The 19143-nt window shown below is 39.8% G+C and overlaps 1 protein-coding gene across 1 annotated transcript; it reads right to left on the bottom strand.

The window, feature by feature from the left end:
- Positions 1 to 7855: 7855 nt before the first annotated feature.
- Positions 7856 to 11134, bottom strand: LOC309498288 (uncharacterized protein). The gene is made up of 4 exons (XM_082168910.1): positions 10917 to 11134; positions 10170 to 10493; positions 8489 to 8782; positions 7856 to 8403 (listed from the first exon to the last, which is right to left on the bottom strand). The coding sequence occupies exons 1-4, from the start codon at positions 11014 to 11016 to the stop codon at positions 8273 to 8275; spliced, it is 849 nt and encodes a 282-aa protein (XP_082025036.1). The 5' UTR covers positions 11017 to 11134; the 3' UTR covers positions 7856 to 8272.
- Positions 11135 to 19143: the final 8009 nt, after the last annotated feature.

Genomic DNA, 19143 nt, shown 5'->3' with positions numbered 1-19143 from the left:
GTAGATTAAACAGCATCGAAACGCTCGGCTCCGAAGCAAAAAGCTGAAGTGCAATCACACCAGCTGCTCGTTAAATACCCGCGCTGCGAGGCTGCACAGCTGATGCAAATGATTGCACGACAATATGCATTGGCCCGTTTAGTTTCACTCGAAGTAGATTAGCCTCTCTAGCGAGATTCCTATTCGTCGTTCACCACGACGTACGTCGTAGTGACCGAACGATAGGGAACCCACTGAATCATTCTTTGTTTAAATAGTTCAAAGTTACTATTAGATTTAATGTTATTACCTTGACAAACTATACATCATTATAAAGATATAAGACTCAAGTTTCAGTATTTGACCACTATTGTATTCTGAGAAACTTATAGTGACATTTATGTCTTAATTTGTGTCAGGAGTTATGTAATGAAAAAATTAGTCGATACCTTTAATATGAATTATGAGCGTCAGCCGCTCCCATTCAGAAAAAAAACTCCTGTGCTGTCGTCATGAAAGCGATTCACAAAACAACATCCCTCAGGGCTTTTAGCTAAAAAATATGCAGATTTGGAGAAATATTGATAGATTCTCATAGGTTTACGTTGGATTTCTATAGAAAGCAATACTATTTATTGAATTTATACCTTAATCATTATGAGTGCTGGATACTCTGATGTATTGTGTTCAATACACACTGGCAGCCTGAGGGCGCACTATGCACATTTAGTCCATATATGGAACACATGAAGAAGAGCCATAATCATGTGACATTCCAGGAACTCCCAGACATAAACAAAGCTTCCAGAGATCCCTGTAACATGATGCAGATAAAGACGTTTTGGAGACAATAAACACGGTTGCAACGATATATGATTAATCTGTGTTCTTCAAGCCATGTCGGGTATTTTCATCATAATAGATTATATTTATAATTAGTGTTGTCAAGGTACCAAAATTTCAGTATTCGGTACCAATACCAGTGAAAATCCACGGTTCTCAGTACCAAAGCTTAATTTAGATTAAATTTACATATATTAAAGTGTATATCACGCCACGGTTACAAAGATGGAAACTGTAGTACAGGCCCGGAGTGGGTAATCGGGAGAATCGGGAGAATTCCCGGTGGGCCGTTTCACTTTTGGGCCGGTCGAGGATATATATATATATTTTTTTTTTCACATTTCAATGTCACGTTAGTTACATTAGGCTACACACGTTCCGCATTCTGACACCGCAGCGCTGTGTACACGGTTGTACCATGTGAGGGAGTTCTCCCCTCCCCTCCTATAGAGTTGGTTGGGTCCATAACACGTCTTTTCCAAAACGTTGGCTACCGCGGCACCGCCGGCGCCTACCGATAGCTGGGCCGGCCCTACCATAACGGTACGCGTCAGGGAGGATGGATGGGAGGAAGAGGCCAGGAGGTATGGAAGCTTTGTTTCTGCCACAGAATAAAACATTTTAAAAGATAATTGCGACTTTTTATCTCACAATTGCGAGTTTACCACTCGCAATTCTGACTTTATTTATCAGAATTGCGAGATATAAAGTCAAAATTGTGTGAAATAAAGTCGCAATTGCGTGTTATAAAGTCAGAATTGCGAGATATAAAGTCAGAATTGCGAGATAGAGTCAGAATTGCGTGATATAAAGGCGCAATTGTGTTATAAAGTCAGAATTGCAAGATATAGCCTAAAGTCAGTAGCCTGGTAATACCAGACTCTGTTACTTCACTTTGCTTCGTATACAGAGTCTGGCATAGCATAATAGAGAAGTGTTTTCTCTCTCGCGGGGGGGCGCTTGTCTGAAGTTTAAAATCATTGGTTACCCGTAAGCCAATCACATAACGTTTGGTTATGGCGTGTGTTATGCGTTGGCTCAGCCGCATCTAACTTCCACTGTAAACGCATGTATGATGCAAAAACTAAACCATCGAGCGAAATACCGGAGTGAACATGGCTGTGAATGACTTTTGCAGATTATGTGAAGTAAATCTACGCATCCACGGTACAATCAGCGTCTACGTCACGGCTCTCAGCCCGCCCTCTGTTCGTTGATTGGCCCGGCTGTTTTGAGGCCGGTGGAAAACTGAAAGATAGGCTGCTATCTCAGACTGACTACAGGAGCGAAATGAAATTAGCGGAAGTAGGAAGTCTGACGTAGTCAGGCTATAAAGTCAGAACTGCATGAAATAAAGTCGCAATTTCTTATAAAGTCAGCAAGATATAGAGTCAGAATTGTGATATAAAGTCGCAATTGTATGTTATAAAGTCAGAATTGTGTGAAAAAAAGTCGCAATTGCTTCTTATAAAGTCAGAATGGCAAGATATAAAGTCAGAACTGCGTGAAATAAAGTTGCAGTTGCTTATAAAGTCAGAATTGCAAGATATAGAGTCAGAATTGTGTGATATAATGTCGCGTTATAAAGTCAGAATTGCGAAATATGAAGTCAGAATTGTGTGATAAAGTCGCAATTGCTTCTTATAAAGTCTAAGTGAATTATTATTATTTAACCTTTACATTATTTGTTGAACCATGGTATTAATACAAACTACACAATAGCTGAACTGTTGCTTCATTTATCCAATTTAGAAAAAGTGCTAATTTGGAATTCCACCATGGAAAAAGTGGGCCGGTCTTGGGCCAGAAACTCCCGGGCTGAAAAGTGGCCCCACTCAGGCCCTGCTGTAGTATTAAAAACACTTTACAATAAGATTCCATTTGTTAGATAACCTTAGATAAATAAATAAACTGTCTGCACACTTAAATCCTTTAAGCAAATTTAATCAAGCTTTCGGTCAAACGACCATCCTCAGGGCATAGATAACATTAGATAAAATTATCTATAAACAATAGTTATATACTGTAGCAATTATTCTCCTTGGGATTATTTAATAAAATTACTAATATTTTTTTTAAATCAAAAGTTTTATCTGTTAACATTATTTAATGCACAATGAATGAAGTGAACAAACATGAACAATCAAGTGTTTGTATTAAACTAATACCGATACAACCACAACCATAAAACTACCCCGATACAACCGAACCGATACTGTAACGGTCACTAGCTGGAGTGCCCTTGAGAGCCACCAGAGGGCACTCCACACCAGACTCTCACGTTCACTCACAGACTACATCTCCCATCATTCTCTGCCTGGACTCATCAGCACTCATTATCACATTCACCTGTATCTCATCTTCTTGTTTAGTTCACCCCATATAACCCTGGTTCACCCCTTCACTCACTGCGAAGTTTTGTTTACTGCAACTCTGAGCGTTTTCCTGGTTTTCTTGTTTATTGGTTTTCTTGCCTATTGGTTTTCTTGCCTGTTCCTTGGATTACTCTCTTGCCTCTGACTCCTGCTTGTCTTGTTTTTGTTTTGTTTGTTTGGACTGTCTACCTGTGTTTTGACCCATTGCCTGTTTATTGGATTACATGTCTGGATTGCCCCTTAATAAAGCTGCATTTGGATCCTCTACCCTCGTGTCTCAGAGCGGTTCGTGACCGATGCCACTTTAGGGGCCGTTCACATGCAAATTCGTTATTTCAAATGTAGGCTCATAATAGAAGCGACGCGCTTTTTTTTCCAGGCGCGCTATGTAGCGACGAGATGCAAACATCTCATCTCGACAGGTCATGTGACTAAAACCAACCGATCAGCTTCAACCTTCAATCCGTTACAACATCGAAAGCTCGGCCAAACAGCTGATCATAGCTTTACAGGGCGGCTTTTTATTTCTCATCTGCATACACATATCTAGTAGTAAAGCTAATGCAAGGGCTAGAAATCAATTAATCCTTTGCTGATACTTCCTTGTCATCATGGAGAGCACAGTTCGCACCGCTTTGTCCTTCTTTCCATAAGCGCATGCTCTCCTGTGGTGTCAAATCACTCTGCCCAAGTAGCAGTACTTCTGAGAATATAGTTCCCAGTATGTATACGGTTAGAAGATCGCTGTGTCTCATGTGACCTTGTTATTTGTACACGCTGTGACTATACATCTTCATAAAAGATCATGAAGGTGTCATGTCAGTCTTATGCAAACCCCTTCAAGTAAAGTGTTACTTTGATAAATAGATCATTTTCTTTTCTTTCTTTTTCTTATCCTAATTTGCCTGGCCTCCCCGTTAATGTTACCCTGCCTAGAGCAAGGTGGTTCATAACACCATATTGAGATTTAATTTATTTTACAAAATCGTTTTAATTATAAATGGCCGGTCACAATAGACTTTTTCTTCCACTGACTTCCATTCATACGCATGTGAATGTAGGACACCAGAAACAAGTGAATTTTGCTGGGAGAAAGAACAAGTTTTTTCTGTAAAGTGGAGTAGATTGTATATTTTGGAATGATTATTATTAAGTAAATAAGTAAATAAATTTATATAAATTTTAGTGCTGGGCAAAGATTAATCGCGATTAATCGCATCCAAAATAAAAGTTTGTGTTTGCATAATATATGTTTGTGTACTATGTATAATTATTTTGTATATATAAATACACACATATGCATGTATATATTTAAGATTTTTTTTTATTTATATATAAATTATTTATATTTATATATAATATAAATGATGTATAAATAAATATACAGTATATATTTCTTAAATACATGCATATGTGTGTATTTATATATACAAAATAATTATACACAGTACACAAACATATATATTATGCAAACACAAACTTTTATTTTGGATGCGATTAATCTTTGCCCAGCACTAATAAATGTATATAAATACGTTTGTAAAAAAGATGCTGCAGAGTGTGACATCATTTCACGACTAGGGCTGTCACGATTCCTCGATTCAAATTGAGAACTCGATTTTTAAAAAAAAATCCACGATTGTACTCCTGTAGAAGGTCCCATCCAAGGTGTTGCGTGCCGATCCACCCACATACCTTTTTAGATAATAAAGTTTGTCAGCAGCAGATATACTCTTTCGATCAATCAATGACATGAAGGAAGCCTTTCACTCAACATACTGAATGGGATCACCATTAAACACAAAGGGCTCTGGAGCTGGCAATCTGTTCAAATTTATGCTGTCTTGTAGGGCTTGAACAAGAAAAGGCAGTTCATTTTGAGATGGAGATATTACATTACATTTACATACTCATTTAGCATTAGCTTTTATCCAAAGCGACTTTCAAATGAGAACAATAGAAGCAGCTAAACTAACAGTAGGACAACATTATGCAAGTGCTATGACCCTTCTCAGTTTAATCTAACGCAGTACATGTTAATTATTTTATTTTATTTATTTTTTAAATAGAATAGAATAGAATAGAAGAGAAAGTGATAGTATTACTGTTCCCTCAGTTCGTCATATTGATACGCTCGACCAGCTCACGCGTCTCCACTGTGCGTTCTTATCAGCTCGCGCACCACAGCTATGTACTCTATACTATGTACAGCTATGTACTTACTATATTTCATTTAATATTCCACTAATAAGATACATTTACTTCACAGACAGCCTTCTTTTTTATCCCCATTATACTCTCTGTTGTCCGTGTTTCTTTGTCTGGACACAACCCAGCTAACAATGACCTGGTGGTCAACCAGCGTTTTTTTGGGCGGCACAAAGTCAGCGGCTTGACACGGTCGGACCACCGGCGGCACACCATCAGCAACCCGACCAATCTGAAAATGCTGTCGGTCTGCCAGCGTTTTTTGGGTGGCACGTCACCGTCGGTACACCAGTGGTAAGCCGATAGTCGGTTCAGTGTTTCTGAGCGCTTACAGAACATCTTTAATTTATAAATGTACACTGTATAACCTTGAACATGCATTTTTTGTAAAGCTGCTATGAAACGATTTGTATTGTGAAAAGCACTACATGTTTTTACTATGGTAAAACTGTACCAACCATGTTATTCTTTTTATTTTTTTTCAAACCATGGTTCAACTAGTAATATTGCAGTAAAATTATGGTAATCATGACTATAACCATTTGTTTTTAAACCTTGGTTGTTGTGAAACCATGGTTCATTTTGTTAGTTACTATGGTTTTACTGCAAATGCTGTGGTAAAACCATGGTTAATTTTCATAAGGGTACAAATATACTTAAATTATCCTATAATGTATTTGACTAATAGTCATGTTGGATAAAATAATCTGATAAATGTAAATGTATTCATTTAATCTGTTCACAGAAAATGTATTTAATAAAAATAAATTTCCAACTGCTATTGAGACTTTGCTTCTTTTTTTATCCATTATTGTGTAAGGGACTTTTGGTTAGCATAAGTAACTGATTATAAACCGTGGAGCGACCGTGGTCCGCCAGAAAACACTTATTATAAACCAGCGGCACGATAGCTAGAATAACGATGAGCAAAACGCCAGTGATCCAGTTGGGCCGCCAACTTTGCCACAAGTGGTCCGCCACTGGCCCGCTGGACTCATGTTAGCTGGGAAGTATACAAATGCTGCCTGGTCCATTTTTACGAGTACGAGTACATGAGCTCAGTATCGGGCCCGGTGCATCCCTACTGTTTGACATACACTGGTGTTGTGGTTTTTAATTTAGCTTGGTAGGGTTCAACACTGACTGTGTCATCTTTACATTTTGACCATAACTTTGAATTCACTTCCTCAGCTGTAGGCCCCTGTGTGTGTGTGAATGGTGCTCAGTACCTGTGGTTTCCTGTTCAGCAGTGTCAGCTCAACAGCATCTTCTAAATTTGGTAATGGCTCAACAGAAAGCTGCAAGCTTGAGAGAAAAGAGAAACAGACTGTTTTTTCATCAAATGGAGATTCCATTCCTAACTTATGCATAATATTTATTTCTAAAAGGTTCAAATGTGAGTCAGGAATTATGGTAAATTTATGGAAAAAGGGTCTCCCGTCAAGAGGTTTAACCTCCAGCGGGGGTGTCACTGGGCAAGGTACGTCAGTTCCAGATATTCCCACAGAGCATACAGTTTGGTTTGCAACTGGCCCCTCATATTCAAGCCCAGAAATTGAAGAACTTTAATTGAAGAAGTAAAAAAAAATTGAAAGCTAAGACTGCTTTCATTTCCCACTCTGCTTTCATCTCCCACTCATTTCCCACTATTTCAATTTCAGGATCTACCTTTGCGGATCATGTAACCCTAATAACAGACCAACATTGAATCAACATTGACAAACAAGATAACAAACACCGTACGGTATAAACACTGTAAGATTAAGAGTTCCTCTTTGATATTCAGCTGCAGTACCTAATGTGCTCACTCGAATCAGACACTTCTGTATTATATATAATGCATTTCCTGTTATGAATAATAATACCATTTGGTTTATTAGTCCGTTGGGTTGGTTTCACTCCTCAAGCAAACCATCCCAGAGTTAATTTGCAATTGGGCCTTGACCACCTCATTCAGGCGGTCTAGGAGCGATTGTTTTGGTGCAGATCTGAGCGTGATTGCCGTATGCTTAAATGAACCGAACCAACCGAGAAAATGCACCAGATCCCGAAACAAACGGTCATTTCAAAAATGAAATGGCTAATGTCTCACCCAAACATGTCTGGCCAGCTGGCTCAGTGGTCTCTCCAATTGCAGGACTCCTGTACTTTGTGGATGACAAAGTGTTCACCCTATGAAGCGCCTGATCCTGATGGAATCTCATGGTGTTGGATATAAACGAAGCCCTGAAGAGGTAAGAAATAAGTGGAGGGACATTGGAAATGTCACAAAGCGGAGGGTTACAGCATAAAGAAGAGAAGTAAATAAGACTGGTGGAGGTACCAGTTCTGCTCCTCCTCTGAGTACAGAGGAAGGGAAAGCTTTGGCCATCCTTGAGCAAATAACTGAAGTTGGCTAAGTGAAGATTTTGTCAAAACACGACAAAACAAGCCAATCATGACACAAAACACATATTTGAAGCACTTGTTTAATTCTTAAGAATGGTCTTCTTACGTCAACACATGCAAACTATGAAAAAACAGCATGATAATCATTGATCCCATCATTGATTCATCACTCAAATTTAGTTAATTTAGAATTATTAGCCTCCGAGGTGTGTCTGTCCATCCCTCAGGTGAAGCAATTATAGCAATAAATTACTTCTAAATGTCTTAAAACCAAAGATTGGGCATTGATGGTGGACTGGTGTTGAATCTAGTTTTTTCTATTATTTGTAACTTTGTATTATACATGACTCATAAGAAAATATATGTTTCCCCTTTATTTTATGTGACTTCAAAATTTTAAGAGAGAGGTTTTACAACCAGCTGTTTAAGAATATTCCTGCTTTCTGTGAGAACATACAGTATGATTTATCATCGAGGTCCTAGTGATGATTTCTCATCCCTACTTTGCATCCCTGGATGTCATAAACCACAAAAGCAACAGCAGCCACGCCCACCAGAGCAGCGATGACCAATCGGGTCACAGGTTCAGTAAAACCACAACAGTAGATTTCTAAAGGAAAAAAATTGAAAATTAAAAAAACATTTTTTTTTTAAATCTATTTTCCTGGAATTTATATTACTGAACGCTGACATACCTGGACATGGCTGACAGAACTGACTGATGTCCAGATGTTTGGTGTGGTTTCTGATGGGATTGTTGAGCACACAGCTGTAGGTGTTTTTATCCTGATTTTCCACCTCCAGATGTAAAGATATGCTGCTTCTGAGATCAGACACACTGATGCTGGACAATAAACTGTTTCCTTTGTACCAGGAGAGAGTCACATGATCCACATTCAACACTGAACACAGCAATGAACAATTTGATGATGATGATGACGAAGAACATTGTGAAGAGTCTCTGCTGATGGCAGGAACAGGCAGACGAGCTGGAGAATGAACAGAAATAATCACTGGCTAATACACCAATGTATTTGTAAAATTCAAAAAAATTCAGGGTTTCATTGACACCGTGTCTGTGTCCGAATTCAGAGGCTGCGTCCTTCGAAGGCCACATTTGAAGGCCGACTGTGTCACTGTGGGACAATGAATTCTGTTCCAATTCAAAGTGCATTTCACGGGTAGCCTAATGAATGATACAACAGATGGATCCTGTGCGGCCTCCCTTATCCCAGAATTCATTGCGCGCCAGTGACATCTGGTACCAGATGTGGCCTTGATCTGGGCTGTCTGGGACTTTTAAATTTAAGTATTAGGTTCTACTTATTCGAATAATGTAATGTATCTAAAGATACTAATTTAAAAGTGAAAAAAATATATTATGTATAAAGTGGTTCAAATGTTGACATTTTACCAAGATACGATTTTTTTATTTTGTTTATACTCAACAAGAGTATACGTCTCCATACCAGCGTAATGACTCCGATCTTCAACCAGATGGAACTGGATAATATTATGAATGTTCTGATCCAATCTGACTTCTGGCCTGTAACGCTGCCTGATCATAATCATACACTGTTCGCTCGTTGGCCGGAGGAGAACTGAGCGACTGAGCCTGGGTTCTCCCAAGGTTTTTTTCTCCATTCTGTCACTGAATGAGTTTTGGTTCATTGCCACTGTTGCCTTTTTCACCTTTTTTCGCCTTTGTCACTATTGGCTTGCTTAGTTGGGGACATTTCATTTAATATTTAACATTATTACATGGCTTGGTTGAATTCTAATGTAGAATGTGGTGTGTTATTTCTTGATAACAGACGCTGCTAAGTATGACACACCGTTGCCATGAAAAACAGAGCGTTGCTATGGACGCAGGATTCTAACCGTAGAGACGGAACGGACTATTTTCTTTAGCGGAAGCAATGCAATCGTTTTTATATCAATATTTTGTGTCAAATTATTTATTTATTTATTTGGTGGGTAGCCATACAAGCGGGATAATGTAGAGCGAGGCGGTTGAAAGCTGCTTTGAAACAATCTGTGTCGTAAAAAAGAGCTATCCAAATAAAGGTTTTAAAAAGTAGGTTTTCCAGAAAAATAATAAGGAAGAAAGTCCATTCAGGCAAAAATTGAAAACCACATGCACATGACTCGGCACGAGCCCACGAAAATGAAGTTTCTTGAACTGAAACATCTCAGTTCTAGAAACTGTTATATAGCAATAAGTACAGTAAGTGAACACATCCTAAGACCAATGCTACAAAAAATGAACAAATTGTTGATTCTGTATCTCATCCCATCTATTTTATTATTTTAAATCATATTTCAATATTGTGGATTTGTAGTAATAAAATAATTTGAAATGGACAAGTTACTCACAATAGACAGTAAGATTAAATCTCCTGACTTGGTCTCCTGCTCCTGCCTTGATGTTTACTTCATAAGCTCCAGTGTCTGTGGTTCTGGTGCTTGTGATGGTCAGAGATCCAGTGTGATTCAGCTTCAGTCTGTCTTTGAATCTCCCATCAGGACCATCGAATAATGAGATCTGACCGGCATCTATGAGAGCTACGAGAGCACCTTGATCTCCAAACCTCCACAGTACCTTATTTATCAGTAGTATAGCAACACCAGGCTCTAGAGTGACTGAATCTCCCTCCGTCACTGACATGGACTTCACCGCATCTATATCACCAAACACACCTGCAAAACAAAACAAACTTATAGACAAATGAGCACTAACCACTACTACTTTAACTTTAAATTGAACACACAAACACACACATAGGCATAAGGATTATACACACATATAAAAGTCTACAGAATCATATACAGTAGATTAAATGAAGATTAAAGTTGCCTATAAAGAATTAAATTTGTTCCCATAAGGATATGATTTGTTCCCTTTTTTGCATGTTAAAACTAGCGTTAAGGCCAGGTTCTGTTTTTGCTGGGTAAATAAAAAATATATATATTAGATAATAACGACAAAACAAAATACATTTACAAAGGTATCTAAATAACAGATGTGTTTTTAGCTAATAAAAAAGGTATGTTGCTTAGAGGACATAGTTTTTATTTTTTACTATAGCATTTACTACATTTACTAAGCCATAATATGCTTACCAACGGGATTGCACAAACAACAGAGCAAAGCAAACAGACGAAGCATTTTCCTCAAAAGTTCGCAGACGTCTCCAGTATCTAACAGCCTATCAATCAGCATTTTTCTCCTGAAAACTCTTCAAAGACCACAAGTTTTGTAATTAAATGAGAACAAAAGTTGTATGAAGTGATGTTTGTGGAAGTCGGCAGTCAGAATAAACTCCTGTGCTGTTCTCGTGTCGAGTTACACCAATAAAACCACAAAGCACAACTTGTATTGGTGTCATTACCCTTTTATTAGGCAAGGCAAGACAAGGCAAGGCAAGTTTATTTATATAGCACATTTCATACACAATGGCAATTCAAAGTGCTTTACATAGAAGAAAATAAAATAATGAAAAGAAATAAGAATAATTAAAACAGTTTAGAAAAATAAAATAAAATACAGTACTTTTAAAAAATAAAAAAAAGAATATTATTATAGATCTTTCCTTCAAAGGATTCCCTTAAGACTTAAATCTTTCAACCTTCTTTTAACCTTCAATCTTCTTACGACTTCCATCTATCAACTTTCCTTTAACTTTCTTTTCTCCCTCATTTACTCACACGTTCTTTTCACTTTCTTTAGCACTGCGTTCACATTCTTTCTCAGACGAAAACTTTAATATCGTCATTTAAATACTGTTCTACTTTCAAACCCACATTAATACACGTCACTTTCACATTATCACCTTCTGAGTGGGCATTTACAGTTTCGGGCTAAATGCCCTGCTGACATAGGAGAAATGAAAATAAGTAAAAGAATCAGAATCAGAATCAGAATCAGAAAGAGCTTTATTGCCAAGTGTGCTTGCACCCACAAGGAATTTTTCTTGGTACTGAAGCTTCCAGTGCACATATACAAATACAAATACAAATACAACAAGAAACATAGTAATACAAATTCTAAGAATAAAATATATTTAAAAAAAATAAAATAAAAATAGTATAAAAAGTAAAAAAAAAAAAGGGGTCACAGTTGGGTTTAGTCTGAATAAACATTTACAGATTATGAACATATTTACAGTATTTTGAGAAGTATGAATAATATAAATATAAATATCACCTGAGTTAAAGAATATTACACTAGACAGTGGGAGTCTAGTGCATGTTACAGATTATGAACATATTTACAGTATTTTGAGTAGTATGAATAATATAAATATAAATATCACCTGAGTTAAGAGAATATTGCACTAGACAGTGGGAGTATTGCACTTACAGGCATATGCCTTGGGGGGCATGTTGAGTGTTCAGAAGGGAAATGGCCTGTGGAAAGAAACTGTTCCTGTGCCTGTATGTTCTTGTGGCCAGTGATCTGTGTCGCCGTCCTGACGGTAACAGTTCAAACAGGGGGTGTCCAGGGTGAGTGGAGTCTGTGATGATTTTACCTGCTCTCTTCCTCACTCTGGAAGAGTACAGGTCCTGGGGGGTTGGCAGGGGGGCACCAATAATCCTCTCTGCTGTCCGGACTGTCCGTTGTAGTCTCCTGATGTCCGATTTGGTAGCTGAACCAAACCAGACAGTGATGGAAGTGCTTAAAACAGACTCAATGACGGCTGAGTAGAACTGGATCAGCAGCTCCTGTGGCAGATTGAACTTCTTCAGCTGGCGAAGGAAGTACAGTCTCTGCTGGGCCTTTTTCACAATGGAGTCAATGTGATTTGCCCACTTCAGGTCCTGAGAGATGGTAGAGCCCAGGAACCTGAATGACTCCACTGCTTCCACAGTGCTGTTCATGATGGTGAGAAGGGGGAGTGCTGGGGATTTTCTCCTGAAATCCACAATCATCTCCACTGTTTTGAGCGTGTTCAGCTCAAGGTTGTTATAGCTGCACCAGACAGCCAGCTGTTCAACCCCCAGTCTGTAAGCAGACTCGTCACCATTTTGGATGAGACCGATGACGGTGGTGTCGTCTGCAAATTTCAGGAGCTTGACAGAGGGGTCTTTAGAAGTGCAGTCATTAGTGTACAGGGAGAAGAGCAGTGGGGAGAGAACGCACCCTTGGGGGGCGCCAGTGCTGATGGTGAGGGTCCTGGATGTGAGCTTCCCCAGTCTCACTCGCTGCTGCCGGTCGGTCAGGAAGCTGGAGATCCACTGACAGATTGAGGATGGCATGGAGAGCTGAGTCAGTTTGGCTGTGAGAAGATCAGGGATGATGGTATTGAAGGCCGAACTGAAGTCCACAAATAAGATCCGTGCATAAGTCCCAGGTCTGTCAAGATGTTGCAGGATATAGTGCAGTCCCATGTTGACTGCATCATCCACAGACCTGTTTGCTCTGTAAGCAAACTGAAAGGGATCCAGAAGGGGTCCAGTGATGTCCTTCAGATAGGCCAACACCAGTCTTTCAAACGACTTCATGACCACAGACGTGAGAGCGACAGGTCTGTAGTCATTAAGTCCAGTGATTTTAGGTTTTTTGGGAACCGGAATGATAGTGGAGCGTTTGAAGCAGCAGGGAACTTCACACTGCTCCAATGATCTGTTGAAGATCTGCGTGAAGACTGGGGCCAGTTGGTCAGCGCAGGCTTTTAGACAAGCAGATGAGATGCCGTCTGGGCCTGAAGCTTTCCTAGTCTTCTGTTTTTTGAAGACTCGGCTCACGTCCTCCACACAGACCTTAAGCTCAGGTTGGATGGCAGAAGGGGGGAGGAGAGGGGTTGCAGGAGGTGATGGTGGATGTGTGAAGTGCACATCAGAGCGGGTGTGAGGTGTGAGTCTGGGCTTCTCAAACCTGCAATAGAATGCATTGAGAGTGTCAGCCAGTTGTTGATTCTCCACAGATCGGGGGGATGGTGATTTGTAGTTGGTGATGTTCCTCAGGCCTCTCCAGACTGATGCCGGGTCGTTGGCTGAAAACTGGGTTTTCAGCTTTTCAGAGTAGCTTCTTTTAGCAACTCTGATCTCCTTTGTCAGTCTGTTTCTGGCCTGGTTATACAAGATTTTATCCCCACTTCTGTAAGCATCCTCTTTGGCATGACGAAGCTGTTTGAGTTTCCCAGTAAACCATGGTTTATCATTAGTGAATGATAAGAATGTCCTGGTAGGAATGCATGTATCCTCACAGAAACTGATATATGATGTTACAGTATCTGTGAGCTCATCCAGATCGGTGGCTGCAGCTTCAAAAACAGTCCAATCAGTGCAATCGAAGCAGGCCTGTAGATCCTGCTCTGCTTCATTGGTCCATCTTTTTACAGTCCTTATTACAGGTTTAGCTGATTTCAGTTTCTGCCTGTAGGTCGGTATAAGATGAACCAAACAATGATCAGAGAGCCCCAAAGCTGCCCGTGGGACGGAGTGATACGCATTCTTTATCGTGGTGTAACAGTGGTCCAATATATTACTGTCTCTGGTAGGACATGTAACATGCTGTCTGTATTTTGGCAGTTCACGGGAGAGATTTGCTTTGTTAAAATCCCCAAGAATGATTAAAAGAGAGTCTGGGTACCTTTGTTCCATTTCAGCTATATGTTCAGCCAGCTGTTGTATCGCCGCGCTCACACACGCGTCTGGAGGAATGTAAACATTCGCGAGAATGAATGAGGAAAACTCCCGCGGCGAGTAGAAAGGTTTACAGTTTATGAAATGTGCCTCTAAATTAGGAGAGCACATCTTCTTCAGTGTTGTTACATCTGAACACCAACTTTCGTTAATGTAGAAACACAATCCACCACCTCTCGTTTTCCCCGTTAGTTCCGCGATGCGATCCGCTCGGAACAGCTGAAAGCCCGGCAGATGTAGTGCGTTGTCCGGTATGGCTTCACTCAGCCAGGTTTCAGTGAAGCACAGAGCAGCGGAGTTTAAAAAGTCCTTGTTAGTGCGGGTGAGGAGAAGAAGTTCGTCCATTTTGTTAGGAAGAGATCGGAGATTCGCAAGATGAATACTAGGGAGTGCAGTGCGGAGGCCGCGCTCGCGGAGTTTAACCAGCGCGCCAGCGCGCTTCCCGCGTTTGCGTCTGACCGCGCGTTTGAACAACACCGCTGCCCCTCCGACGAGAATGTCCAGTAAAACGTCTGAGTAATCAAAATCTGTGAAAAAGTTGTCTGGTGTGTGTTTCCTAATGTCCAGTAGTTCGTCTTTGGTGAAACTGATAGGAAAAGAATGACTAAACGCAGAACAAACCAACAAAAACAACACAATAACTGGAGAGCTCCACACCGAGGCAGCCATCCGCGGCGCCATCTTGGATGGAATAAGAATCATTCCAATCATCTTGGAAAAAGAAATAAGAATCATTAAAACAGTTTAAAAAAATAAAATGAAATACAGTACAGTACAGTCGGACGAACAGCGGCACAGTGCTCATTCAGTAAATGCATAGCTAAACAGAAGTGTTTTGAGTCTGGATTTGAATGTGACCACTGTAGGAGCACATCTGATCTCTTCTGGAAGCTGTTCCAGCTGCGGCTGGCATAATAGCTAAAAGCAGACTCACCATGCTTAGAGTGAACCCTTGGTATTTCTAGCTGATATGATCCTAATGATCTGAGTGATCTGTTGGGTTTATATTCAGTGAGCATATCTGCAATGTATTGAGGTCCTAGGCCATTGAATGATTTATATACCAGTAATAATACTTTGAAATCAATCCTAAATCTAACTGGGAGCCAGTGTAAAGACCTGAGGACTGGTGTGATATGTTCATATTTTCTGGTTCTGCTCAGAATCCTGGCGGCAGCGTTCTGTATGAGCTGCAACTGTCTTATGGTCTTTTTGGGAAGGCCAGTGAGGAGTCCATTACAATAATCCACCCTGCTGGTGATGAAAGCATGCACAAGTTTCTCTAAGTCTTGTCTGGAAACAAAGCATCTAATTCTTGCAATATTTTTCAGATGATAGTATGCTGATTTAGTTATTGCTTTGACATGACTACTGAAACTAAGGTCTGACTCTAGTGTCACACCAAGATTCCTGACTTGATGTTTAGTTGTTTGACCCCTAGAGTGAAGGCATGCGTTCACTTTGAGAACTTCATCTTTGTTTCCAAACGCAATAACTTCAGTTTTGTCTTTGTTTAATTGAAGAAAGTTTTGACACATCCAACTGTTGACTTCATCAATGCATTGGCACAAGGAGTCAATTGGGCTGTAATCGTTAGGCGATAGGGCTAAGTACAGCTGTGTGTCGTCTGCATAGCTGTGGTAAGCAATTTGGTTATTTCTCATTTTTTGGCTCATTGGGAGCATATACAGGTTGAACAGGAGTGGCGCAAGAATTGAGCCTTGAGGGACTCCGCATGTCATGGATGTCCACTCAGACTTATGGTCTCCTATACTAACATAATAACCTCTCCCATCTAAGTATGACCTGAACCATTTTAGGACTATCCCAGAAAGCCCCACCCAGTTTTCCAGCCTGTCAAGAAGTATGTTGTGATCGACAGTGTCAAATGCAGCACTGAGGTCGAGTAGTACCAGCACTGATAATTTTCCTGAATCAGTATTTAAGCGAATATTCAGTATTTAAGCGAATATTAAATAGAGTTAGTTGTAATAGGAAATGAGAAAACAATACTTTTGCTTTAGTTTCTGAAATGCATGCTATATAAGAGATGATAATAACTGAAGAGTGAACATGTGAAAAAATCCACCTGTAGTAAACTTTAGTAGCTTATTTACTATAGTAAAATGTAGTCAATTGTGGTATACTGTAGTATATTATTAGCCTGGAAATCCAGACCTAAATCTAAAAGATTAATGGTCTGGCGTCGACTAATGAAAATCGGCCAGCTCGAGGGGCGGCACCAAGCATGCATTTGGAAATCTCACTGCACGCAATAGGATAACACTACGACCAATCACAACAAGCCCCATATACGCTTAGCTACCAGTGGAGCTAACTGCTAGATTATACTCTTACCGTATCTGGTCGGCAAAACAGCAAAAACGTCCTTCTTGCAAAGGAGCGATTCTAACGGCGTCTTCTGTTCCTGTTTTAGACAAAAAGCCAAGTCTAACTTGTTCATTGTAGTGGCCAAAGATGTTTTAAACAACTCGTGTTCATCCATAAGCATCTTGCAATGTTTATTAATGACTTCTGAGTCACAGCGCTGTCGTCATCTGTTTAGCTCGCCTCTGGCCCGCCTATATCAGATAACCCGATGTGATTGGTGCAGCTCAGATAGAGGGGCATATTTAATGAGCATCATTACTCGACACCAGAGTAACTCGCTGAGCAAATTCAACTTGTGCTCTCGCGAGTACTCTGGTTTACCAGGGTAGTATATTATAGTATTTATTACACTTTGTTACAGCATGCTGTAGTATTAGCCATGGTGAACTGATGAACTGTAATAACTACTGTACTGTAGTAAACTTAACATAGAAAATGTGGTTAAAAAATTCTTTAGTAAATAATACTATATTGTTTTTGAACCATCCTTGAATGAATTTGTTGTGGTAATTCTGTAGATGTTGTGGTAAATATGTGGTAATATAAACAACTTTACCCAGTACAGTACTCTAGTAAGTTTTCTAGAACTATAGTCAAATCTAAAGTATACTATACATGACTGTAGTATTTTAATTACTGTAGTACCTTAACTATAGCATGGTTCAAAATCACTATTGTATTTACTAGAGAAATTTTACTATAAATTATTATAGACTTTTTTTTTTTTTCATGTGGGATATGTACCCTTAGCCTACGGAAATTAACCATGGTTTTACTATAGTAAAACTGTAGGCAAGGCATGTTGATTTATGTAGCACATTTAATACACAGGGGTAATTCAAAGTGCTTTACAGAATAGTTAATAAAATCACAGATAAGAGAACCAGCTGTAGAACTAGCTGTGAAACATTGGATGTTATCAGTTTGGTTTGACCACTAGATGGCCACAACGTACACCGTGTTGAAAAGTTTCCAGTAGTGAACCCTTTAAAGCAGCACTCAGTAGCTTCGGGACTTCTTCGCTGTATTCTCGCTTTTTGCTCGCAGGTTTCTCTCTAGAGCTCCCCCCACAGCTTCGGAATAGATATTTGACAACACTGTTGTAAAAACTCGTTGTTGATTCTCAGACACCAGAGGCTATAGATCAACGACATCAAAGCAGATGGGACATTCTTTAAAACGTCTTCTTCATTCGGGTTCGGACAGCGTGAGGGAGCGCAATAATGACAGCATTTTAGCAGATTTCTTTTGGCCATAAAGCAATTGTTTACATCACGAGACCTGATATCACGCGAGACTTCCTGACGCGGCGGCCAGTGGCCCGCTGGCTCAAAGTTGCAAGTGCGTATTTTCCGCTCACGGGCACCAGGGGGGTGCGAAACGACCACCATTCAACCCGAAATAAGTAATATAACCATTCCAATGACTCCGAAGCTGTTCAGTTAAGGTAAAAAAATGTACTTAGTTCACCTTTAAAGGTGGGGTAAGCGATATTTGAAAAAACGCTGTTTGAAAGTTGGTTGGACCGACACAACCAGACACAACTGTAGCCAATCAGCATTAGGGGGCGTATGACTCTGGAGGAGAGAGAGCGAGCAAGAAGGAGATTTGAAGAAAGACTGTAGAAAGAGAGATGGCTGAGAGACATTACCAAAGAGAAAAGCTCAGAAGAAATCACTGGAAAATGAAGGGTGATGATTAGAAAGAGCTTTAGCACCCGCGTTAATATTAGCAAAGCTTTCCAGTGCTGGAGAGAGTGAAGCGGGAAGGCCTGATAACCGACGCGGATGTTGCTTTGATTCTGTTTCATACGTTAGTAACGCTACTTTTCACAGAAACAAGATATGCTGTTGTTGTAATATTAGCTATAGTAACAGGACAGTTTTGTGTGTCACTGTTTGTCTGGAGCTGCTGTGCTGCTGGAAACTAACAACAAACCCTTGTTTGTATTTATTCTTGTGTATGTATGTTCGTTTTATGTGCTTCCTTGTCGTTCGTTCATCATCTTCGCTTTAATTTGTTGCGCTTCTTCTACGATAAATAGACATACACATTGCGTGTGTAATGGAGCCCAGCTAGTGAGAGTTAACTATTTGAGAATGCTGTGTTTACTGTTTGTTTAGCGCCCTTGTTAGTGCACCCGACTAACTGATAGGAAAGCTTCAATGCTTCACAAAGCTTTGTTCAACCATCACTACTAAAAGAAAATACACACTCACAGAAATACTCACATTCCCACATGGAGTCTACCATGTGCTTCCGGAGGTGAATATTAACATGAATTACTTTATATTTGCATACAGTAAAATAT

Source organism: Leuciscus leuciscus (genome assembly GCF_965113295.1).
Source record: "Leuciscus leuciscus genome assembly, chromosome: 1".
In the NCBI taxonomy this organism is placed as follows: Eukaryota; Metazoa; Chordata; class Actinopteri; order Cypriniformes; family Leuciscidae; genus Leuciscus; species Leuciscus leuciscus.
This window is presented reverse-complemented; position numbering and strand designations above follow the sequence as displayed.

Excerpts from the sequence above, each read along its gene's own strand:
- LOC309498288 (XM_082168910.1), bottom strand. The coding sequence starts at position 11,016 with ATGCTGATTGATAGGCTGTTAGATACTGGAGACGTCTGCGAACTTTTG. Across the intron at positions 8,783-10,169 it reads ATTTAATCTTACTGTCTATT|CTCGTCTGCCTGTTCCTGCC; the intron begins GTGAGTAACTTG and ends TTCATTCTCCAG. Across the intron at positions 8,404-8,488 it reads GTTCTGTCAGCCATGTCCAG|AAATCTACTGTTGTGGTTTT; the intron begins GTATGTCAGCGT and ends TTTTTCCTTTAG.